Genomic DNA, 26,280 nt, shown 5'->3' on the forward strand with positions numbered 1-26,280 from the left:
GTTTCAGTATTGCTAATGGTAATCCACCTGTCGGAAAAGAATGTCCCTCCTTGCAGCTTTCTGAACAGTTCTGTGTTCTTAAAGATGCGGGTGTCATGCACATTTTGTGACTGTCTCACATTGGTACTGGTGAAGTGTCCCTGGGGATTCACCAATGCTTGCATAACCATAAAAAAGTAGCCCTTTCTGTTGATGTACTCTGTGACAAGGTGGGCTGGTGCCTAAATAGGGATATGCATGCCATCTATGGCCCCACAGCAGTTCAGGAATCCTATTGCTGCAAATCCATCCACGGTTTCTTGCCCGTTGCTGAGACTCTCAGTCCTTTGTAGCAGGAGACATTAATTGCCCTACACACTTGCATGACAATGACCCGCGCTGTGGGTTTTCTAACTCCAAAATGATTTCCCACTGACTAGTAGCAATCCAGCATTGCAAGCTTCTTTCCACTTACTCTTCTACTGTCAGTGCAGCTCTCGTTCTGCTGTCCATAAGTTGGAGGGTTAGGATGAGATCAGCACACAAATCCAGAATGTGGCCTTTTGCATCTGAAAGTTCTTCAGCTACTGCCTGTTGTCCCAAACCTGCATTATGATGCAATCCGACCAGTCGGGTCATTTCTCAGGCACAGAAGTGGTGCTCCACTGTCTGCAGCTGCTCTGTGAATGCCACCAACCACCGTGAATTGTTTTTTGGCTATTTCCTATGTCCTTAAAAGTAATTGTCACGTCTCCCAGTGCTGGGGTACTTCCTGCTGGTCTACAAATACAGGAGAATCATGTGTCCTGTATCTGCGATGTTATGAGAATAGTGCAGAGCTCTGTGGGCTCCAGACTTCTGTAAGAGATGGCATTCACCCAAAAGTGCTGTGGGGTTTTGTGGGATCTTTGGGGGGGAAAATGGTGTGAAAATTGTGGGATATGAGTGGCATTATGGGATGAAGAAAGTTGCATGCTGCGAGCTTGACCCTAAGCGCTTGGAGATCACTGAGCAAGTCATTAGTATCCCACAACGCATTGTGCAAATTTACCAAAAGGCATTGTACCAGATAGCAGCATGTGGCGCACTGGGATACCTACTCATGGTGCACCATGCTTTATGTCGATACAAGCACTTCTGGTGCGTACATGCAGTGCAGACCCAAGCAGCCAAGTATGAAAGTGCCCAACTGATATACAGGCTTGGTGGCTGTCTGACAACGCAACTTGCGTTGGCCACGGTTTTTAGTGGAGAGTTGATTTAAGCAGTAAGTTTGCTAGAGGAGATTAAAAAGATGGCAATCAAGATGCCTCATCCCAGTATGGGATGAAATGAGGACAGCTGTGCATACAAAAACAGGTTTCCTTGACTGGGCTTGAGAGTTGGACATATACCCAATGTAAGACACTGTGTTATGAGTCAGAATCTTGTTGCTTGGCTGTTACTCTTGATACAATTTTGTTAACATTAAGTTGTTGGCAAAACAAACTTGTAAAATGTAATTTACTTACTGAGAGATTTCAGTTTTGCTGATTTTACCAAAGGCCATATTTTCCTCCCCCCAATATTTTATCTTTGTGTTGTAGGGGAATCTGTATTAAAGATTTTTATTAGGGGACAAATTATATGTATTAAAATTTTAAAAGGTTTGAGGGGGAGGGAAGATTGGAAAAGTTCCATAGTATAAATAAGAAACCCATGGAGAACTATTTTGCTTGATATGTAAATATAATTTGATATCCCCCAAAGAGGCAGAAAAAAAAATTCTGCATCTATAAACTAAATAACATGAGTGAGGTGAAAAGATTGGGTCATATTTGTTTTAGCTATTAATGAATAATAAGATAGATAAATGAAATAACTTGTGCATCAGATGGTAGTCTTGGAACCAAGCAAAATTAGTGAATGCTTACCAAATGTTTATCTGTTATATTATGCAGGTCAGTAGAACAGAAATGCTTTCTCAGGAATTTTAAGAGTATTAGATTTACCATTTCTTAATAAGAGTAGGAATAGTATGAGGGAACAGCAGTTAGAGGCAGAAATAATTCTTATTTATTTTACAAGTGTTCCTAGGAAAGGTAAAATAATTTAACAGGATGGATTCCTGGTGGAATGATATAGTGGTTTCTGAGATTCATTATCAAAATTAAGGGGTGACATTAAGTTCAGATTACTATCTGAGAAGCAGCCCTAGATACGCCAATGAGGTATGATAGTGGTCTATAAAATCATGAGTATTGTAGAGATAGTGAATAGAGAATTATTTACCCCTTCACATAACATAAGAACCAGGGTCCACCCAATGAAATTAATAGGCAGCAGGTTTAAAATAAACATATGGAAGTATTTCTTCACACAATACACATTCAACCTGTGGAACTTGTTGCCAGGGGATGTTGCAAAGGCCAAAAGTATAATTGGGTTAAAAAAAAGAGGATATGTCCATCAGTGGCTATTAGCCAAGATGGTCAGGGCCACAACCTCATGCTCTTTTCCTTATTCACTTTCTCCACACCACTCATGATTTTATATACCTCTGTCATATCCCCCCTTAGTCTCCTCTTTTCAAAGCTGAAAAGTCCTAGACTCTTTAATCTCTCCTCATATGGGACGCGTTCCAAACCCCTAATCATTTTAGTTGCCCTTTTCTGAACCTTTTCCAATGCCAGTATATCTTTTTTGAGATGAGGGGACCACATCTGTACGCAGTATTCAAGATGTGGGCGTACCATGGATTTTTATAAGGGCAATATGATATTCTCCGTCTTATTCTCTATCCCTTTTTAATGATTCCTAACATCCTGTTTGCTTTTTTGACTGCCGCTGCACGCTGCATGGACGTCTTCAGAGAACTATCCGTGATGACTCCAAGATCTTTCTCCTGATTAGTTGTAGCTAAATTAGCCCCCATCATATTGTATGTATAGTTGGGGTTATTTTTTCCAACGTGCATTACTTTACATTTATCCACATTAAATTTCATTTGCCATTTTGTTGCCCCATCGCTTAGTTTTGTGAGATCTTTTTGAAGTTCTTCACAGTCTGCTTTGGTCTTAACTATCTTGAGCAGTTTAGTATCGTCTGCAAACTTTGCCACCTCACTGTTTACCCCTTTCTCCAAATCATTTATTAATAAGTTGAATAGAATTGGTCCTAGGACTGACCCTTTCGGGAACACCACTAGTTACCCCTCTCCATTCTGAAAACTGGCCATTTATTCCTACCCTTTGTTCCCTGTCTTTTAAGCAGTTCTCAATCCATGAAAGGATTTTCCCTCTTATCCCATGACAACTTAATTTACGTAAGAGCCTTTGGTGAGGGACCTTGTCAAAGGCTTTCTGGAAATCTAAGTACACTATGTCCACTGGATCCCCCTTGTCCACATGTTTGCTGACTCCCTCAAAGAACTCTAATAGATTAGTAAGACATGATCTCCCTTTACAGAAGCCACGTTGACTTTTACGCAACAATTTATGCTGTTCTATGTGTCTGACAATTTTATTCTTTACTATTGTTTCAACTAATTTGCCCGGTACTGACGTTAGATTTACCAGTCTGTAATTGCCAGGATCACCTGTAGAGCCCTTCTTAAATATTGGCGTTATGTTAGCTATCTTCCAGTGATTGGGTACGGTAGCTGATTTAAAGGGCAGGTTACAAACCGTAGTTAATAGTTCCGCAATTTCACATTTGAGTTCTTTCAGAACTCTTCGGTGAATGTCATCTGGTCCCGGTTACTTGTTACTGTTAAGTTTCTCAATTAATTCCAAAACCTCCTCTAGTGATACTTCAATCTGTGACAATTCCTCAGATTTGTCACCTACAAAAGATGGCTCAGGTTTGGGAATCTCCCTAACATCCTCAGCTGTGAAGACTGAAGCAAAGAATTCATTTAGCTTCTCTGTGATGACATTATCATCTTTAAGTGCTCCTTTTGTATCTCGATCGTCCAGGGGCCCCACTGGTTGTTTAGCAGGCTTCCAGCTTCTGATGTACTTAAAACATTTTGTTATTACCTTTTGAGTTTTTGGCTTTTCTTACTATATTTTTACATTTAATTTGGCAGTGTTTATGTTCCTTTCTATTTACCTCACTAGGATTTGACTTCCACTTTTTAAAAGATGCCTTTTTATCTCTCACTGTTTCTTTTACATAGTGATTAAGCCACGGTAGCTCTTTTTTAGTTCTTTTACTATGTTTTTTAATTTGGGGTATACATTTAAGTTGAGCCTCTATTATGATGTCTTTGAAAAGTGTCCATGCAGCTTGCAGGGATTTCACTCTAGTCACTGTACCTTTTAATTTCTGTTTAACTAACCTCCTCATTTTTTGCATAGTTCCCCTTTCTGAAATTAAATGCCACGGTGTTGGACTGTTGAGGTGTTCTTCCCACCACAGGAATGTTAAATGTTGTTATATTATGGTCACTATTTCCAAGCGGTCCTGTTATAGTTACCTCTTGGACCAGATCCACTCAGGACTAGATTGAGAGTTGCCTCTCCCCTTGTGGGTTCCTGTACCAGCTGCTCCAAGAAGCAGTCATTTAAAGTATCGAGAAATGTTGTCTCTGCATTTTGTCCTGAGGTGACATGTACCCAGTCAATATGGAGATAATTGAAATCCCCCACTATTACTGAGTTTTTAATTTTGATAGCCTCTTTAATCTCCCTTAGCATTTCATCGTCACTATCTCTGTCCTGGTCAGGTGGTCGATAATAGATCCCTACTGTTATATTCTTATTAGAGCATGGAATTACTATCCTTTAGAGATCCTATGGAACATGTGGATTCATTTAAAATTTTTATTTCATTTGAATCTACCTTTTCTTTCACATATAGTGCCACTCCCCTTCCCCTCCCCCCCGCGCACGACCTGTTCTCTCCTTCCGATATATTTTGTACCCCGGAATGATTGTGTCCCATTGATTGTCCTCTCTCCACCAGGTTTCTGTGATGCCTATTATGTCAATATCCTCCTTTAACACAAGGCACTCTAATTCACCCATCTTATTATTTAGACTTCTAGCATTTGTGTACAAGCACTTGAAAAACTTATCACTGCTTATTTGTCTGCCCTTTTCTGATGTCAGATTCTTTATATGAATGTTTCTCGTTTGATCTGGCCCACGCTTTATCCTCTTCCATCCCCTCCTCCTGATTAAAACGTAGAGAATCTCTGTCAATAGACTCTCCTCTAAGAGAAGTCTCTGTCCGATCCACTAGTGCCTCTGCAGCAATCGGCTTTCCCCCCCATCTCTTAGTTTAAAAACTGCTCTACAACCTTTTTAATGTGAAGTGCCAACAGTCTGGATTCACTTTGGTTTAGGTGGAGCCCATCCTTCCTGTATATCCCAAAAGTTTTCCCAGTTCCTAATAAATCTAAACCCCTCCTCTCTACACCATTGTCTCATCCACGCATTGAGACTCTGAAGCTCTGCCTGCCCACCTGGCCCTGCGCGTGGAACTGGTAGCATTTCTGAGAATGCCACCTTAGAGGTCCTGGATTTCAGTCTCTTTCCTAGCAGCCTAAATTTGGCCTCCAGGACGTCTCTCCTACCCTTCCCTACGTCATTTGTACCTATATGTGCCACGACCACCAGCTTCTCCCCAGCACTACACATAAGTCTATCTAGATGCCTCGAGAGATCCTCAACCTTCGCACCAGGCACCATTTAAATCACATGAAAACTTGTCAAGAGGCTGTAGCCACGGGGTAGTACCAGACCCCTTCAAGAATAATCAGAGATTCTATATGCAATATAGAGAAAAATGGTCAAGTATGTGAAAAATTGAGCCTTTATTAGCTAGTAACATTCTGCCTAGTTCATATTTTTTTCTTATATTGTAAAGAACAGAAACTTTGTTTCTCATATTTACCCACTTTAGGCCTGAGATGTACCCATTAAAGTCAGTGGGAGTCTTTCCATTGACTTCGGTTGGCTTTGAATGAGGCCCCCCTTTTGTTACTTGCTGTTTTGTCTTTTTCTCTTTTCTGATTCTCTTTGGAACAGGTGAGCGATTGCTGGTTTTTTCTCTTGATTAAAGTTATTGTAATCATGGCTATGCTCATGTCTATATTTTCCGATGTTTTGGGTAGAGGCCTGTAGTTCTGTGATTTCCTAGGGTTACCAACTTTCTAATCACACAAAACCAATCACCCCTGCCCCGCCCCTTCTCCGAGGCCCCGCCTCCCACTCACTCCAACCCCCTCCCTCTGTCGCTTACTCTTCCGTATCCTCACTCCCTTTCACTGGGCTGGGACAGGGGTCGGGGGGAGGGGAGGGGTGTTACGGGCTTTGGGCTGGGGGTGCAGGCTCTGGGGTGGGGCTGGGGATGAGGGGTTGGGGTGCAGGAGTGGGCTCTGGGCTGGGGCAGGGAGTTGGGGTGCAGGGGGTGAGGGCTCCGGCTGAGGGGTTTGGGACACAGGAGGGAGTTGGGGTGTAAGAGGGGTGAGGGCTTCAGCTGGGGGATGCGGGCTCTGGGGTAGGGTGGGGGATGAGGGGTTGGGACGCAGGAGGGGACTCTGGGCTGGCGGGGGTAGGGGGGCAGGGTCCCGGCGGCTTACTGCAGTTCCAAGGACGTGGCTGCCAGGTCCCCATGGCCTCTAGGCACATGGGTGGCCATGCGGCTCTGTGTGGTGGTCACGGTTCCCAGCCAATGGGAGCTGTGGAGCTGGCACTGAGGGTGGGGGCAGCGCATGGAACCTCCCAGTCCCTGGCTGCCCCAGTGCTTAGGGGCCGCAGGGACCCGGTGGCTGCTTCCAGGAGCTGTGCAGAGCGAGGGCAGGTAGGGAGCCTGCCTTAGCTCAAGGCCTCCACTGCATAGCCAACCTGACTTTTAATGGCCCAGTTGGCAGCTTGGTGCCAACCGGAGTCGTCAGGGTTCCTATATTTCTTAAAGGACTTTTTCTAGAATAATTGTACCCTTTTAAATTCAAGGTACAGTAAAAGTGTTTTTTTCCCTTAAATAGGGACATTGGAGTTTAATTCCAAAGATTAGTTGGACTCGGTCAAGTAGCTGCCAACTCTTGTGAGCCCTTCCCCCTTATTTTTGTCAGTAGCTGCCTGCCCTTGGCTGCTTGCTGCGCTTCATTATCTCGTTCTCCCTCTGCAAAAGCTGACTGCCTGAAGTCTGGAAATTGCTACAGGCATCACAGACACATGTCACAAACCAGCCAACATTATTTCAATCTTTCCAAATTGAGGTTTAGAAAATGTGGAGCTATCTAATCCTAAATCTTTGCCAGACACTGCAGCAGAACAGAGGCTGCAACCAAAGCAGAGAGAGGAAAAAAGTGCATGGTGTGTAATCACCATGACGGGGTTATACTATAATGATGGAAAAGTGAAGCAAGTGGGAAACATGTCAGTGGAAAGTACTGTAATGGCCCCATTACAAAGCCCTGAGGTATTACAGGGAAATAGAGACATATGGTTTGCAAGATGTGATTTGAACCATGTTGTAAGGATATCAAGTTTTTGAAGGCTTGCAAAGTGTCAGATGTTATTTCAGAGAAGTTCTTGCAGTATGTAAGTTGCATTACTATAACTGAGTGGTTTGCAAACTATGGCTCACTGGAGCACTTGCTGGTTGTCTGTAGAGAGCTAACTGGTCACATGATGCTGGCTCCCCATGTTTCCAGTTCTCAATCACAATACAGTAAGCTAAAAAAGTTTTATACTTTCCCAGTATTATTTTTCCATGTAAGAACTTGCTGTGTTGTTTGACCACCAATGATTGTAGAGGAAGCTTCATATTCTCCTAAAACAACACAAATAATAGTGAATTTATTTCTAGTTTGCAAATTTTGTTCAGACTATTAGCAAATACCTACATATAAAAAAACCCTAAATGGATCATGCAAAAACCGAGGTACAGCAAGCAAGCAGACACTGTGCAAATCATTACTGGATCAAGCTCCATGAAGAGATACAGACCGCCTCAGGCAAAGGAAACCTCAAAATCATGGATGACGGCCTGAAGAAAGCTCTAGGTCCCACTGACAACAAGGTTGCTCCTCTCAAATCGCACAGCGGTGAAATCATTACAGATAAAAGCAAGCAGTTTTCTCGTTGGGTTGAACACTATTCAGAGCTATACGCATAAGAAAGAAACATCACCAGCAAATCGCTGGACCAAATACCAACTCTACAGGTCATGCCAGCGCTAGATGTGGAGCCCACTGTAGAAGAGCGAAGCAAGGCCACTGATTTGCTATCAAGTGGCCAGGCTCCTGGAAAAGATGGCATCCCAGCGGAAATCCTCAAGTGTGGGAAAGACCGCCTATTACCCTATCTTCATCAGCTGCTACTTAAGTGCTGGAAAGAGGATGAGATGCGTGATGCAAACATCATCACTTTGTATAAAAATAAAGGTGAAAAGGGCAACTGCATCAACTACAGGGGTATCTCACCTCTCAGCATAGCAGGAAAAGCTTTCGTAAAAGTAATCTTAGTCTGCCTACAACAGCTGGCGAATCGTGTCTACCCTGAATCACAGTGCTGATTCAGGGCTGGAAGATCAACTATAGATATGATATTTTCTCTGTAACAACTCCAAGAAAAGTGCAGAGAGCAAAACCGACCATTGTACATCGCCTTTGTGGACCTAACTAAAGCATAGACGGAATGAATATCCCTATCTTGGGACCAGACCACCAGGGCAGCCAGTACATAAACTGCAAAGGGTACTCTTCAATGGTGCTGCAAGCACTGGTGGATCACCTGGGACGTTTCACTGACATCAATGTGGAATGGCCGGGAAAGGTACATGACGCTCGCATCTTCAGGAACTCTGGTCTGTATGAACAGCTGCAGCAAGGGACTTACTTTCCAGACCAGAAAATAACCGTTGGAGATGTTGAAATGCCTATAGTTATCTCTGGGGACCCAGCCTAATGCCATGGCTCATGAAGAGGGGAGAGGGATAACTCAGTGGTTTGAACGTTGGCCTGCTAAACCCAGGGTTGTGAGTTCAATCCTTGAGGGGGCCACTTAGGGATCTGGGGCAAAACTTGGGGATTGGTCCTGCTTTGACCAGGGGGTTGGACTAGATGATCTCCTGAGGTCCCTTCCAACCCTGATATTCTATGATTCATTCGACACAGTCAGCAGAGCAGGTCTATTTGCAAGACTAGAAAAGATAGGATGTCCATCAACCCTGTTAAGTCTTAAGCATTCATTCCACAACAACATGAGAGCAACTGTCCAGCTTGACGGATCACTTCGGACAACTTTGAGAAAAGCGGAGCGAAGCAAGGATTTGTTCTTGCCACTACACTCTTTGGAATCTTCTTCCCAGTACTCTTGAACTCTGCGTTTAAGGTCATGAAAGATGGAGTGTATCTCCACACAAGATCAAATGGGAAACACTTCAATCTGTCCCGACTTAAATCAAGGACCAAAGTCAAAAAGGTGCTAAACAGGGAACTTCTATTAGCTGATGATGCTGCCCACAATGAAGATCTATTACAAGAACTTTTCAAGTACCTGTCAGGCATTTGCTCTCACCATCAGCATCAAGAAAACAGTTGTATTAGGACAGGGGATTCCACAAGATCCTTCAATTACCTTAAATGCAAACCAGCTAGAAGTAGCCCAAAAGTTCAGCTGTTTAGGTTCTACTGTGACTACCAGCCTCGGACTGGATGAAGAACTAAGTGTTTGCACTGGAAAGGCTGCCACCACCTTTAGCAGACTAACTAAAAGGGCATGGAACAACTCAAAGCTTACCGTCAAGACCAAAATGCTAGGGTACCAAGCTTGCATCCTCAGCACTCTCATGTATGGTGGGGAAACATGGGCGACTTAGGCTCATCAGGAGAAAAGGTTGAACAGTTTCCACCTATGTTGTTTACACTGCATACTCAACATCAAATGGCAAGATAAAGTCACCAATGGAGAGGTTTTTCAAAGGGCAGATTTACCAATTGTGACAGCCCTGCTCAAGCAAAGACGACTGCACTGGCTGGGCCATCTGAGGTTGGAAGATGGATGCATACCCAAGGACATGCTATGCGGGGAGCTATCAGAAGGAGCAAGAACAACAGGACGTCCCAAGCGAGATATGAAGGAATTTGGAATTGATCCTGACCAATGGGAAATCTTGGCAAGTGATCGTAACAAGTGGCGCCATTGTCTCCATCAGGGTATCAAAATCCATGACAGGAGCTGGCTCCTCCAGCTTGAGGAGAAAAGAGCCCATAGGAAGCAAGCAGCTCCCAACCAAGATATATTTGCAATAACTGCCAAAGAACATGCAAATCTTGGGTTGGCCTATTCAGTCACATGAGACATTGCAAACCATCTACATCATAGGCTGCAGTTCCCACCGTCTCTCGTAAACAAAAGGATGCCAGCAAAAAAAATGGATCAACTCATGAGCAATTTACAAATGGAAACAAGACCTAAATTCATAATTAATCTAATTTTCAATTAATAATTTCACCTAATCTAAAAACAAAACCTGATGGGCTACAATTCAGAGTCTCAAACATTTTCCATAGTGTGGACAACATATTAAGAGTGACTGTGTTATAGTCCATCTCCCTTCACTGATTGTGCATAAAATTTTGGAATGCACAATCAGTTTCAAGAAATCCAGCACTTGTCCCAGTAACTGATAATCTGGCCCACAGCTAGAACCAAATCAAACTCGGGGTTAGATTCATAACTAGATCAACAAATCAAAGTTTCACTATATAAACAGTTTCCTTTTATTATGAATACCTACACAAAAAGCATAATTACATTAAGATTGTAATGATGTCAGAAGTAAACTTTATGACTTCAGTTATTATTGATATTTGAAAGCCAAGAAATTTTAAAATTGTTGCCACACGCATCCTTAACTCTGCCTTTCTGTTGCTACTTAATCTACAGGTAGATGATCGGGATGCCTTTACACCCACACGTGGTACTTATTTCTGTATTTGTGCATGCTCTCTTTTCCTCTCCTCCATACCTAGCACTCTTATTACTGTGGTGTCCAGGCACCAGAATACAAGAATTATAATGTATCAGTATTCAGGTGAGGACTATCTCCGCTGCTCCTTCTTCAGTGAAGTTTTATAGCACTTCCTATGTGGGAGAACTCTATGGCAAGGATGATAACACTTGATGGCCATTATGTTGCTGCCTCTGTTGAGAGAAGGCCTAAAACAGGAGGTATATCCTGTGCTGAGGTAAGAAATGAATTTATCCCGACCTTTTGTGTTAGGGATATATTTGGCCTTCCATCAAAAAACTCCATCCCAACTCCAAAGGAAGTCAACTTCTTCGATTCTCGACACTGTTTCTTTCTCCTTCTTTTGTCTGTCTTCCCAAAACACATTTTCCTAGTAATTTGCCAAACTTTTAACAATTACCAGTGACTGCACTTACTAGTCAAGCAGTCTGGGGATTTTTAAACAAAAATTGTTTAATTTAAACAGTGGAATGGTCTTTATGTATATTTTGAGTGTAATTGTCACAAAGCTGGTAAAGCTCTCTCATCCGGATATCACAACATTAGGCTGCAACACTGTCTCTTTCCGTGGCACCTGTTGCACGCTTCCTGGGCCCAGACTCTGTTATCACTTCATGACAATAGGACTTCATGGTCCTGCTGACCCAGGCAGGCACGCAGGACAAGTGCTGACTCCTCAGACTTCCCAGTCCCCAGTAGCTTTAGCACATCCTCTTTCAGAGCTCCAACCTTGTGGGAAATGTAGGTTTACAGTTCACCTCTCCAGGGACATGTGATAGTGGAAGCAAATAGAGACACAAGCATTGTAACGGTTCCAAAAACAAATAGCTCTTTGTTAGCTAGCATAAGAAATGTACAGATCTAGACAAAATAATAAAATACCTGTATATATTTCTCTGCCTCCATTTCCTCACCACTCTTGTGCATTCTTTGGGTTCATGTCAGAGTCCCCTAGGACGGGGGTTCTCAGGACAAAATTTTTGATGGCCTCAGAGTGCGGCCACTAACTCTTGCTGGTGGCCGCTCTCATATTTTTTCCTAAAATACTTGTGGGTTGGAGCCTGAATCCCTGTGTCTAGATCCCGAAGCTCCACAGACAGGGCCTGGGGATGGAGCCCAAGGCTATGCGGATGGAGCATGGGGCCTGCTGCCACACAGCCGTAGCCCAGGGCTAGAGCCTGAAGCTCCATGGCCAGAGCGTGCTGCCCTGCCTCCCCAGGGCTGAAGACCAAAGCCTGAGCCCCACTGCCCCTGGGAAGGTGGGGAACTTACTGTCTGCCTGCTTCCAGCGTTGTGCCCCAGGTGTCTCCGGAGAGGGGCAGGGTCCAACCCCTGCTGGTGGCCCTAGTAACCAACACCAAGGCGGTGCATCCAGGAGCAACAGGGAGGGGCTGCTATTTTGCCACTTCTCTCCTGCCCCCCCCCCCCCCCAATCACAGCTCAGAAGGCTGTGACTACAAGAAAAACCCCTGGTGGCCACATTTGAGAAACACTGCTCTAGGAGGGCAGTACCTTTTGCACATGGCTTCTCTTTTGAATCATGGAGTCTCTCTTTCCTCTGCATCCAGTTTCCTCCTCCTTTATCAGCTTGTCCTGTAGTTAAGAAAGGAGGACACTCTGCTATGAAAGCATGCCCTCTGTTCTCTCTTGCCCAACTTGAAGAGTCACCTTACAAGTGGAGAAAGTTGGCCTTATCAACACTGGTTCTCCACTTGTAAGGTAAGTCCCTTCTCTGCATGTGCCAGTATATGCCTGTATCTGTAATTTTCATTCCATACATCTGAAGAAGTGGGGTTTTTTACCCACAAAAGCTTATGCCCAAATAAATCTGTTAGTCTTTAAGGTGCCACCAGACTCCTCTTTGTTTTTGTGGATACAGACTAACACGGCTACCCCTCTGATACTTGTCTCTGTGAATTCCTCCGATTTCTCTCCTCTCTCCCCCCCCCCTCCCCCCCCCCCCCCCCGCCCCCGGCCTTGCAGTCTCTAAAACCCAGTGTTAATGTCTGATCTTTGTTCTCTGGGGATTTTCCACTCTCCCAACCCCACTCTCTTTTGCAGAGAAGTTGGAGAAAATTGGTTTTACTTAGGATGTGGCCATCCCATTGTCCTAAAACACTCCCAATTTGAATGGGAGCCATCAAGGTTTAACTACTTTCTGTTGTCCCTAATCGGGGACTACTAAGATACCTGAACACAGCCCTGATAGAATATGACTGACTTCACAAATTATATGAATTCTGGTTGATGTTATGAAATTGTGGTAAGTTGTGCATAGACAGATTCTCCAAATCATCACAAAAAGAAAAGGAGTACTTGTGGCACCTTAGAGACTAACAAATTTATTTGAGCATAAGCCAAGTACTCCTTTTCTTTTTTGCAGATACAGACTAACATGGCTGCTACTCTGAAACAAATCATCACAGTAGTTATTAGTAAATACAGAAGTAAAAAGCTAAGCAGAATTTCTTTAAATAATGGATTGTACCCAATGCTAAGACCATCCCTATTTAGAATTCTATTTATTTGAACTTGCAAAGCATTATTGTAAATATTTCTAGTTAATAGTGCATCCTTCTCCAAACTCTTAAATCACAATGTTTATCACAAAATATTTTTTCAAAAACCTTTAAAATCATATTCTAAATAATTTTCAGCATTGTCTTTAAGTGAAAATACTGTATATTAAAAATATTCCAAAATGTATCGATGTATGGGGAGAAATCTATTTTCTGTAACCATGTTATAAGATTGTCATGGAAAAGAACGTATTGTTAAAAATATAATGTGGAGGGAGATGGGAATTTGGGGGGAAAAAATGGTTGGAAAGTAGCCCATGGGATTGGGCACTGGAGTTCATCAGCTCTGCTGGAGACTATCAAAGCTACTTCACAGTCTCCAAAACTGAGGCTCACGTTATCATTAATGCTGCTACAAAATTCACCAGAGCTGCTCATCAAAGTATACTGTAGTTTTGCAGTACTTGAGTGGCAGAGCTGGAAATAATGAGATGAAGCTGTGCTATCTCAGATTCTCAGAACAAAGCAGAATTGCAGTGCTTTTGCAGTTGTCAGCTACCGTGGTTGGCTCAGTAGGTAGCTGTTTATTCTTAGCTCCTCGTTCTGTCATATCACTGAATGATGGGAAGGAAGGCTAAAAGGAAGCCTAAAGCCAAGTATTAAAAGTTTAGAGTAACATGTCAATGTAAATAGTTTTGATAACACCTTTGAAAAAAGCATGCCTAAATTATAAATCTGAATGAAGATTGTTCATGTTCTGAGATCCTATGGCTAGCTCATTAACATGTAGCAGAGGGTCAGACATGGTATTGAAACCCTGACAGCAGAACTGAAGAATAAGCAGAGTTGTCACCTTTAAAAAAAATAAAATATCCCTTGCTTGCTGTTGCCAATTCTAAGGTGAAAACGGCTCATTGGCAACAAATTTGTTAAATGTAAACAAACAAACAAAAACATTGTAACCTGCTGTGAGCATCCCCTATATAGCAAGGCACAGATGCAGCAAGTTTCATGGCCACAGACTTCCATGAATGTAATCAATATTGCAGGCATGAAATTTACTGCTGGCCAACGAGATGTGCATTTCTCTTGGAGTTGTGACTTGTGTTCTGCTGTAGGCAGCCCTGTCAAGAGTGCCTTAGGTGTCTGGATGGTGACCAGAATGGGTAACCAAGGAAGAGGTTTCAGGTGGAGTATGGGGGAATGGAACTTCCTCCCCAGTATTGTTCTTGCCATGGAAAAATTTAGCTGCATTAACCTTGGTTAAGACCTTAAGCCATTTTTGGAATCTTTTAAAACCAGCTAGAAATATAGTTTTACTCTTATAAAGTATCTATATTTTTGCTGTAAGTTTAACAAAAAAAGTTTGATTTCATTTGCCTTTTTTTTTTTTTTAAACAAAAATCAAACCAATCCAATGGGCTACCAGGGTGGATAATTATTAAAAAGCAAAATTAGCTGCTTCATACAGCTGATTTCTTTACTTAAATTTCAGATTTTTCCTACTTCTGTAGAAATTGCTGTCAAATAGTATTAGATTTTAATGCACATTTAAATTTTTTTTTGACTTGGCTATCAAAGAGCTGATCCTAAATTCTTAAATCATGGATTCTCATACTTTTTCATAGTGCGGACTACTACTTAATAGAGAGATTCTTGTGGACCCACCTCCTCTACCATTCACAACTTCACAGACAACCTCACTTCCCTATTGCAGTCCTATAACATTTGTGCTAACTACAGCAATTGCTTACATACTGGAGTAGTACTGGGGAAGTATTTAATGTGCTTTTAGCTTGAATGCAATTTAGCAGCTGGAAAAAAGGAGTAGAACCAGCACCAGGTGACCAGTGAGCTCTAGCTGCTCTCGTCCCCTAAGGCCCCTACTCTACTTGTGCTACATTGATGACATCTTCATCATCTGGACCCATGGAAAAGAAGCCCTTGAGGAGTTCCTCCATGATTTCAACAATTTCCATCCCACCATCAACCTCAGCCGGCACCAGTCCACACAAGAGATCCACTTCCTGGACACTATGGTGCTAATAAGCGATGGTCACATAAACACCACCCTATACCGGAAACCTACTGACTGCTATACTTACCTACATGCCTCCAGCTTTCACCCTGACCACACCACACGATCCATTGTCTACAGCCAAGCTCTACGATACAACCGCATTTGCTCCAACCCCTCAGATAGAGACATCACCTACAAGATCTCTATCAAGCATTCTTACAACTACAGTACCCACCTGCTGAAGTGAAGAAACAGATTGACAGAGCCAGAAGAGTACCCAGAAGTACTACAGGACAGGCCAACAAAGAAAATAACAGAACACCACTAGCCGTCACCTTCAACCCCCAACTAAAACCTCTCCAGTGCATCATCAAGGATCTACAACCTCTCTTGAAGAACGACCCATCACTCTCACAGATCTTGGGAGACAGGCCAGTCCTTGCTTACAGACAGCCTCCCAACCTGAAGCAAATACTCACCAGCAACCACACACCACACAACAAAAACACTAACCCAGGAACCTATCCTTGCAACAAAGCCTGTTGCCAACTCTGTCCACATATCTATTCGTGGACACCGTCATGGGGCCTAATCACATCAGCCGCACTATCAGAGGCCTGTTCACCTACACATCTACCAATGTGATATATGCCAGCAATGTCCCTTTGCCATGTACATTGGCCAAACCGGACAGTCTCTACGTAAAAGAATAGATGGACACAAATCAGACTTGAAGAATTATAACATTCAAAAACCAGTAGGAGAACACTTCAATCTCTCTGGTCACTCGATTACAGACCTAAAAGTCGCAATGCTTCAACAACGAAAACTTCAAAAACAGACACCAACGAGAGACTGCTGAATTGGAATTAATTTGCAAACTGGACACCATTCCATTAGGCTTGAATAAAGACTGGGAGTGGATGTATCATTACACAAAGTAAAACTATTTCCCCTTGTTTATTCCCCCCCCCACGGTTCCTCACATGTTCTTGTCAACTGCTGGAAATGGTCCACCTTGATTATCACTACAAAAGGTTGTGCACAGCTGCCAGAGGCAATTGCTTTAGTGACTTATCTATAGTTATTCATCTCTGATTATAAATCTTCCACTAAACAACATATTTGGATGTGTCATTCATTTGTACGGACCACTCTTTTGGTTTATCTCCTTATTTGGCATTTGCTAATACTGAACATATTCAAGAGACAGGTTTGTTAGTGTAAGATGGGATTTTCAAAAGCCCATACATGGCTTAGGAGTACAAGTCTCATTGATTATTTTCTGTGGGACTTGCTCCTAATTCATTGGGAACTTTTGAAATAATACCGTTAGCGGTAATACTGTATTTTTTTTCATGTCTCCGGACACTTCATATAGGCCCCAATACAGCAAGGTATTTAAGCACCTGTAATGTACATAGATTTTATATACAGTGTTTGTGAAGCATCCACCTAACATTTTAGCAATGCCCATGAAGTCCTTTCCAAAGATTAAATTATTCAGAATTTTGAGTGGTTACCTTTGAAGTTATATTTTACATTTTTTAATTTGATTTTTGATAATTTATACTCATGTTGGGACATCCTTTATTTTTTACAGTGGAAATCTAATTGTTCAGAGTATTTTCTGGAATGCATTTAAATTTATAAAAAGCATTAATTAAAATTAAATTTAATAGTTCTTAGAAATAGTTGCTAATTAAATTAATTTAGATTAAAGCAAAATTGTTTTTTGACAAAAGATAGGTCTGTCCAGTGACACAAAAAATTGTTGTTTGCTCCTCACACAATTGGCAATACAAATATTGCAGTTAGATTATGGGTTTAGTTTAAAATAATGAAGTTTTATATCTTTAAATTTTTTCTAAATTCTCTAGAATCTTGCTGCAGGTAAAAGTTCCCTTCAAAATCAATAGCAGATGCAAAATACTTATAACTTTTATCTTTGGTTCCTGCTATACAGGAGACCTGAATTTGAGTCCTAAACCCAGTCTCTCTTTCAGGGAGTTGAAGATTGGTAGGGGGAGTGAACTGGAAGTGAGGAGGAGGCATGTTTTCTTAAATGATCTAGTGTTTGGAACGGAGTTAATGGTCTCCAGTTGGAGATTTGACCTACCTTCCTTGGCTAAAGAGCAGGTCATTGTATTGTGGGACTCAAAGGTGATGTTGAGGAAGAAAGTGGGAGAGCAACCCAGAGTACCCCTTTTCTCCCCCACAAAAGCACTTCATACTTAATGATAAACACACCTTCCAACTTCAAAGAAGGGCAGGGGAAACCTGCTTTGGCAAATTATTGTCCTTTCTGTAAATGGATGAACTCCTGAAACAAGTTGATCCCATATGTGATGGTGTAGGCAGATTATGTTTAATTGCAGCTGTAGATGGTAAAGCAAACATAGAAGTTGAATGGCATGTATGTGAATGTTACTTCATTTACATGAATTTAAAAAACAGAAGATAGAGAAGTGGTGGGAGGAGGTGAGCTGTTTCTTCACCCTAGCAGAGGACTTTATTTAGTGAGTAATTGAAGAACTATAGCTAGGATTTCAAGAAGCACATAATTATATTCAGAGCTAAAATGTGTAGGCAGCAGAAAACTGCTTTTTTTTTTTATCCTGGTAAGGCATACTTGTAATTTTGGGTCTAAATGTGGTACATTATGGCAGTAAGAGGAATTGTATATTTTGTCATTCCTGACATTACACATTGTTTTTTCACTCTATAACAATCTAACCTGCCTAGATATTTCTAGGTATCATTGTGGTATCTGAACATTAAAAATAGCTGACTACAAAAAGTTTTCAGAGTTTTGAAGATACATTGTCAAAAATTAGTTATTTCCAAAGTTAGACATTTATCATGTTTAGAACATGATACTCATGTTGGGACATCCTTTGGAACTGGGTGAGTAAATAGTATGTGATTACGATCTCCCAGTATATTTTACATGTAGAAACAGCTAATTCACAGGAAGGGGAGCTCTGCTAATATTTGCTATCATGGTAGATCTCTGAACATAAATGCTTTCTCTTTTTTGTATAATCTGTTATTGCTGATGAAAAGGCCTTCTTCCAACACATAGATCCAACAGATATAATTACAATCCATGAATAACAAGAAGAAACATTCCTTTGGGCCTCCAAAAACAGAATAGGCAATCCTCTTGTGAGCTTAAATAAAATCTAATGATATTGGTTTCTGGTTTGGGTTGGGGTTTTTTTTTTTTTGACTACAGGTAAGATATGTTGGTAATTTTGACACTTGCCAGGAACAATCCAGGATTTTTGTACATGCATGATTTTTGTATGTGGCTGACTTTTATCATTTGCAGTGCTTACCTGAGAGAAGAATCCATTCCTTTGATTCTATGTCAGTTGAAATGCCAATCTTTCCATGATGAAGTTAATATACACTGACAAATCAATAGCTGGTGAATAATGTTGGTTAATTGCAGAGATGAAAGTGGGTGGGAAAAGGACAAAACACCACATGTTAGACAGCAGAAATATGGGAGATTTGTTGCTAAGTGTTGTATAGCAACTCATTCTACACGTAGAAGGTATGATAAAGCGGACGTCCTCCCTGAGAGGAGATGGATTCACACTCCCACGGGAAAGATATGCAAAAGTGAAATTGTTCCTTAGATGCTGTGGATGACGAAAATATGCAAATAACACCAGAACAAACAGGTATAGGAAACACCAACATACAGTTTTCATGTAAATCAATTTGAGGAATATCTGTCTAGCTAAATGTGTTGTTAATCCACCCATCACCCAGTTGTACCTAGGCACCTATAGGTCAAGTCCTTTTTGACTGCAGCTTCCATTAAGAAACTCAGGTATTTCAGAAGAAATGTAAAATTATCTAAAAAATACTTGTTCATATGTCATAACCATGCCGATGTAGAATACATGAGAAGTAGGAATGAAGGGCTCTTATCTCAGTTTGGAGAGATTTGCATGTGTAACTGCCTGCACATAGCGAGATTTTATATGTGTAGTCTTCTGTGCATTTCAAGAGACATAACAAGTAATATTTCAGTGCAGCTCTGATTTAATGTTTATGGGTTTTTTTTAGTGGTCTTAATGTGATCTTTAAGACTTGATAGCACCTTGTGTGAAGGCTTTGCAGTAACCTGTTACATGCTATATGTCAGGGCATCTGAGTTCAAAGCTCACTTATTAGTTTCCAGGCTCGCAGAATTTGGAAAAGTCGTATGTCTCTCTTCCTCCCCACCTCACCCCAATCCACTGCGTAACTCCTCCTTTTATTTCTTCTTGATATGACTTTTCTGTGAAGGAGAAAATCCACAAAGAAGCCAGCAGGTATCTAAGATCCAGAAAGGCCAGTGGATTTGGAAAAAGACCTGATGGCTCATCATTTTCTCAGTTACAGAAATTGTGTGATTCCAAAAATAATGAGGCTTCCAACATTTTAATGAGAGTTTCTTACACTGTCGTTTTTTTGTAGAAGACAAGTATTTTTTTAAAAAAACAGCAATATTCCATTCTTACAACCAAGACCAATATTGTTACAATATTAAAATGGTTCAATTTTCATTTAAATGTAGTGACTGATGTAAATGTGTTTGTCTCTCTCTCTCTCTGTGTGTGTGTGTGTGTGTGTGTGTGTATACATACACACACAAAAATTAAAATGAAGATAGCAGTAGTTTCGATAATTAGGACACTTTAATCTGTAGTTTGTGCTTGTGACAAAAGACCCTGATTTTTCTATGGACAATATTCAAAAATAAAGTGAAGCAGTGAATTTTGTTTTGATGGATTCTCTGAGATAAGGTAATACAGATGAGGAGGATAATATGCGTGACTTCAGATTTGATGAAGCGTTGATGTGAACATTACAAACGAGGAAAAAAATCTTCATCCTAGTCCTATATTACATTAAGACAAACAAAAAAATCAATGCCTGAAACGTATGTTAGAACAGAAAGCATATACAGTCCTGTGTATAGCACAGTAGTTCTTAGCAAAGTTGTCAAATGGCTATATTTGGATGGTAAATCAATAACTTTTTTTCTGCATCTCCACATCAATGTGTTGTAATGAGTTTTCCCACTGTTGTGGCAGCTTCATTATTTAAATGGGAACACCTAGCATATGACAGCAAAGTAGCTATTCTCTGATAATCGAGTTATCTCTATTCTTCCTAGTCTGATAACGTTTCCTGATAAATTGTCATTCATACATGTATAATGCAAACTAAAGGCCCCTTATTAGTCAGTTTTTAGTAATCCTGTTGATGATTAAATATAAATCTGACTAAAATGTATTCTTCCACATCAAAGTCTTGTCATAAAAATATTTAGAGTATAAACCTTCAATACTCAGCAGGGCATTCTACATACCTATATTTTACTGTTAGTAGCAGGCATTTTGTTCTATATTTGTGCAATTTTCAGTTATGTTTTTATACAGCACTACTAAATTAAACTTCTGATTGCTCATTACTGTCAGGAATGACTGACTTTAGGGCAGCATGACAAAAACGACTGAACGTTGTCATTTTAGTTTTCTGTTCAACATACAACCGTAATTTGTCTCTAAAAGTTTCACCTAGAAAACTGTAAATCAGTGGGTTCAAACAACTGTTAGAAAAGGCTGCTAGGTTTACAATATGTCCTGTTAGGGGATAATCATGCCGAAAAGATTGGTTGCCTGAAGAGAGAGTCTTTCCTTTCTCTTGAAGAAGCTGAACGCTAATGAAGACATTTTCAGGTAGCCAGCAAATAAAGAAAACCAGGACGACTACAAAAATCATTCGAAGAGCCTTTTGGCGCCGTAGTCGAAGACTCCTGTGTTTGTGTGCTTTTACAAGAACTCGAACAATTAATGAGTAACAAAGACCGATGATCACAAAGGGGATTATAAACCCCAAGGTTATTTCTAACCACTGGATTTCTTCTACATCTGCAAAACAAAAGTAGACCTCTCCAGTGTGCTGCAAATGTACAGCTGTAAATGGCACTAGTGCTGCAGAGATAGATGCCATCCATATGAGGCCACAGCTTAATCTAGCATGCTGCATTGTACGAAATATGTTGGACCTCATTACTTTTGCAAGTGCTATGTATCTGTCAAAACTCATCCATGTCAAAAAGAAAATGCTGCTATACATGTTGATCTGAAGGAACAGAGACATGAAAGTGCAAATTATAGTGATATCATAATACTTTTCATCAAGATTAAAAACCTCAATGAGGGAGTCAGCAACTAAAATCAAATCCGCTACTGCAAGGTTTATGAAGTACAGGTCAGGAATAGTCATCTTTTCCCGAAAACTTATGTTCACAACTAAAATCAGAATGTTTCCCACAAAGCCAATAGGGAAAAGGAAAATAGTGTAAAGGCATGATAAGAAAAGCCCAATAATGTATTGTTGGTGTTCTTCTGATTTATCAGCCAAGATAGAAGACATGCTTTCATTGCATAAATGTGATCCATTTAGTTCAAAAGATGTGCTGTTACAAATAAATGGTGATACTGCTCCTGTGTAAGATTCCATGGTTAGGATCTCTGCTGGAAAGATTACATCGGTATTCACGCTTTGACTTTCAGCGCCAAAATGGTTAAACTGTTGGGATTTCCACAGAGGTTACAACAAGCATTTTAAGGATTTGGAAAGAGGTTTACTTTTTTTTGTATAAAATGTTTAAACTGTTTGGAAATGGAATGGAAGCCAAACCAAGTAGGCTTGAAATTAGCTGAAATTTATCAGTTACAGAAAAGTAAACCGTTTAAGAAATTTGCTATTTGTAAGATGCCATGCACAAGGCAAATGAGAAAATTAATGTTTCAGATCATGTAGGACCTTTCTGAACTTAATGGTAGTTGAATTGCACGTACACAAATGTTTCTTCACAAATGTTCCTTCTTGCAGATTGGAAAATGGCAGAATTTTAGGTCTGTTTGTTCCTTTTAACAATTACTGAATATCCTTGGACCTGCAATTAGTAAATGAAAAATTATTAAACTCATGCCTAGATGATTTATTTTAACTTTTTTAAAGCTCGGGCATTCTATGGTATATGGATTGTGGGTTTACACTTACATACACAACTGATTGTATGTTTAGGAACATGATGCTTGAATACATATAAACAAATGTTCAGCAAAAAAAAGCATTTAATGTACATGAGAGAGAGAGTATTAGGAGCAACCTGATCAGATGTGTGCTAATCAGGAACTCTTAACATTGATAAATATGAGGGGGGGATAAATCAGTGAAGCTGACCCATGAATCTCTGGAGTAGAAGAGAGGAACTTTCCTATGTATCATATTCCTTGTTTTCCTAGTCAAATAGCAAGCTTATTAAGTAGCATAGGCTTTGGCTGCAAAAATGTTAGAAAAAATCTAGACAGATGGTACCTTGGTACCTTCTGCTTGCAGAGAAAGAGACAGAAGGAAAAGACATCTTTTAAAACCTCAAGATAATATGAATTTGTATTAATTTATACCATCTTCATGTTTAACCTTATTTTCTTTGCAATAAATTATACTGCATTAACTTCCATAATGGGAATGGAGTTGAAAACAACACACGAGCGTGAAAAATAAGAACTTTATATAAATGTAATTTTATATGTAAACTTGAAATCTTGGCAAAAGTTTCCAAGTTTAAAAAAAAAAAAAGGCAAGAAAATGGTCAATTTGAATATTTTTAAAGTTGATTTTACCTAATTTTGTTTTAAAAATAATAAACCTTTTAGTAGTAAGATGATTACATTCTGTTCTGTACTATAAAAATGAAAATGTATACCTGTAAAAGACATGCAAAGATATGCTTGGGTAAATACATAAATTAATAGATGCTTTATCTTTTTATTATTTTTAAATCTTAGTGATTTAAAATACTGGTGGTGCACATTCCCAGGAGAGAAAATGATCAGGCTATTAGAACTGGACAGAATTAAAATATCTTCTATTATGAAATTTATTTTTTGACTTAATGACTTAAAAATCATTCCAGCTATTGCTAGTAGTTAGCAGAATATATTTTGAGGCATTATTGCAATGCAAGTGTTTGTTCATACAAAAGCATTTTTATGAAATTTTGTTTATCAGAGGTCATTCTGATTTTTCAATTAGAGATCTAAACATGCCATATATATTTGAATTGTTGCCTTTTTCTGAAATATTCGTAATAGAAACAATTTTTGTTCTTGAATAAGGTGATAAACTGCTTCAGATGCAATGAAGGGAAAATTAATGTTTTAAAAAATTAATGTTTCAGAAAGGTAGATCTGTAAAGATAATCTAACTATGCATAAAAATCCATCAAAAACCAAACCAATACCTTCAACGATTACATTGTTTGTAGCTATGTAAAGTGTTAGAATTTACCTTTGATTCCTGTGTGTCCATCCACAGTCATTTGTTCGGATCTGATTTTCTTCCAAACACCATAAGGCTGGTTTATATTCAGATACACTGTTAGTGGATATGTTAAATTCAGCTATACCAGTAGTCAAAACTTTTAATGTTATTTAGGTGATACCAAGCTGCACTGAATGTCACCTGTTGAGCAATTCAGTAACAAAAAATCCATATAAAAGCATATTCTGTTAAATAAATGACTGTCATTGTTTTGCAGCAAATGCAGATCTTACTGCAGATCCTTGGTAATAAAACATGGCTTTATAGATTCCCAGGGTCCTTCTAATTTGTGTTCATTTGAAGTGGTGTTGAACAGGCTTCCTTAGGCTAGAATTAACCCCATTTTTGCTGGTTCCTTTTCTTTACCAGTACTAGACATTAATCTTTTCCCTCATATCTATCAACTATCTTTATGATGCTTAATATAGCTTTCATTTTACCCTTCTCTTGTTTTTAAGGGAGGATAAAACTGTAGATTCAAATGCTCATTCAGCACCAGTTCAAATATTAATTTTGAGTAGCAGTGAAACATATTTTACTGTGCATCTATAGCAATAGTTCAGTTTATCTAAGAGTTTAAAAGACTTTCACAGTCCAAAGAGAAATATTAGAACTTCAGAAAAATAGTAGTCTAGTTAATGAATGAGTTGAAAACTTGACTAAAATTTTCCGATCCTCTTTGCGAGTCCTATTTCTCTGTTAATCCTTTGCATTTCATTTTCCATATGCACATGTATCCTCAACTTGACTCTGCTTAGTTGTTCTGCTTAAAACCACCTATATGAAATAAGCTTAATGATGCAGTTGATTTGGAGAATCAGTCTTGCTTCCAAACCCCAGTATGGCAGGTGGAGTTTTGCATTTCCTCTCCAGGGGAAGAGAGCTTAGCTGACAGTTGCACAAACACTACCTGCTGGTTGTCAGAATTGTTCTATCATAACTGGAAAGAAAGTCTTAGAACATTCTAAAACCAGATAAATGTTTTAAACCCTTATTTCTCATTTGAAAGAACAAAACTAAAGTTTATATGCACAATGTTTGGAGCTGTTTGTTTTACTTCTGTTTTTATATTTATGGTATGACTTTTATTGTAAAATGCCTCTCATTGCTCCACTTCTATACAGTATTCTGTAGCTACTCTCCTAAGGTAGGCTGCAGAAGGTCTTGTTAAGCATGTATCCTTGTGTTCAGGATTTTCAGAAGTTCAGATTACAGGTTCAACTTGGGATAGAAGTAGTCAGCCTGATGCCTTTTTTACATGTTTACAAAACATTGTTAAAATTCCCTGAGTTGTTTTGGTGTCTTTGTTATTATATTTTATTTTATTTTAAGTAACAGAGGAAAGAGATTTGTTTTCTTGTGTAAAACTTGAGTAAAAGGGCTTTGCACAGAGAAGGTAAGTGGATGATGGGCATTTCTTAGCCCCGTTGTAGCAAAAATGCTGCCTCCCTGTGTTGTGATCAGTTATAGAGGGGACAGCATCACCAAAATAAAGGTTCTGTTTAAGGCGTTTGTTTTCCAAGTTCTAAACATCAGTTGGCTTTATATTAAAATACATAATTTTGTAAAAAGTAGTAATTCTTTTGGCATTTTGGAGAAAACAAACATTTTTTTAAATGGCCAAGATATTTTTTTGAAACTTGCCATTAAGTAGCTTTTTTTCATAAAGCAGAAAAAAGTCAAACACAGCATTGTTTTATTATAATTTTATGAGTTTCTATATTCATTACAAATTTTTTGTAGTCTGAAGGGGTTATGCTCTACTGAAGTTTCTCTGAACTTTTCTCAAAAAAAAAAAGGTGAAAACATATTCAAATATGAATGTAGATTTGTTTGTCCAGCTATAACGTCAATGTTATTGATTAATCTAGTGGCATTTTAGCATTAAGCCTTGCCATGGTAAAAAGGGATATAAAATGGTTCAAACAAATTTTTGTGGCTGATGAACATTGTACCCCTTCTATCTCCTTAGCTTTGCTGATATTCCAGACACATTCGATAGTAAAGGGTATCTTAACAACCCATGTTAAATGACAATCATGCCATTATTGGAGTTTATGGTACTTCCTGACGTAAGTCATCAACTTTATTGTCGCTAAGAATGCACTTGATAATTACTGGTACCTCTGTATAGGGATATGTGAGACTGAGAATAGAAGTAGTTGCTTAATTGTGATTTTTTTTCAAGGGGCTTATTTGTGACTATATAACAATTGAGTGTTTTGATTTTTCAGTCAAGTATGTAATGGTATTTAATAATTTATTTATTTTTAACATACAGGATTTAGTGACTGCAATTCCTATGTGCTCTCATGTGTTAGTAATAGTTTTACAGATTAAATATATAAGAGCAGCCGTCACTCCCACATAATTTGGCAACAGCAGCCTCAC

General features: G+C 39.7%; 2 protein-coding genes across 3 annotated transcripts in view; one reads left to right on the forward strand and one right to left on the reverse strand.

The window, feature by feature from the left end:
- The window catches only part of CHLSN (cholesin), a 194,612-nt gene that overhangs the window by 14,483 nt on the left and 153,849 nt on the right, over positions 1-26,280 (forward strand). The gene's annotated exons all lie outside the window — the stretch shown is intronic.
- On the reverse strand, positions 10,673-24,748 carry GPER1 (G protein-coupled estrogen receptor 1). Its single transcript, XM_075132679.1, has 4 exons — positions 23,857-24,748; positions 17,737-22,456; positions 12,460-12,540; positions 10,673-11,707 (listed from the first exon to the last, which is right to left on the reverse strand). Exon 2 carries the CDS (start codon positions 22,015-22,017, stop codon positions 20,941-20,943), a length of 1,077 nt encoding a protein of 358 aa, XP_074988780.1. The 5' UTR covers positions 22,018-22,456; positions 23,857-24,748; the 3' UTR covers positions 10,673-11,707; positions 12,460-12,540; positions 17,737-20,940.

The sequence above is a fragment of the Caretta caretta genome, chromosome 10 (assembly GCF_965140235.1).
Source record: "Caretta caretta isolate rCarCar2 chromosome 10, rCarCar1.hap1, whole genome shotgun sequence".
Lineage (NCBI taxonomy): Eukaryota > Metazoa > Chordata > Testudines > Cheloniidae > Caretta > Caretta caretta.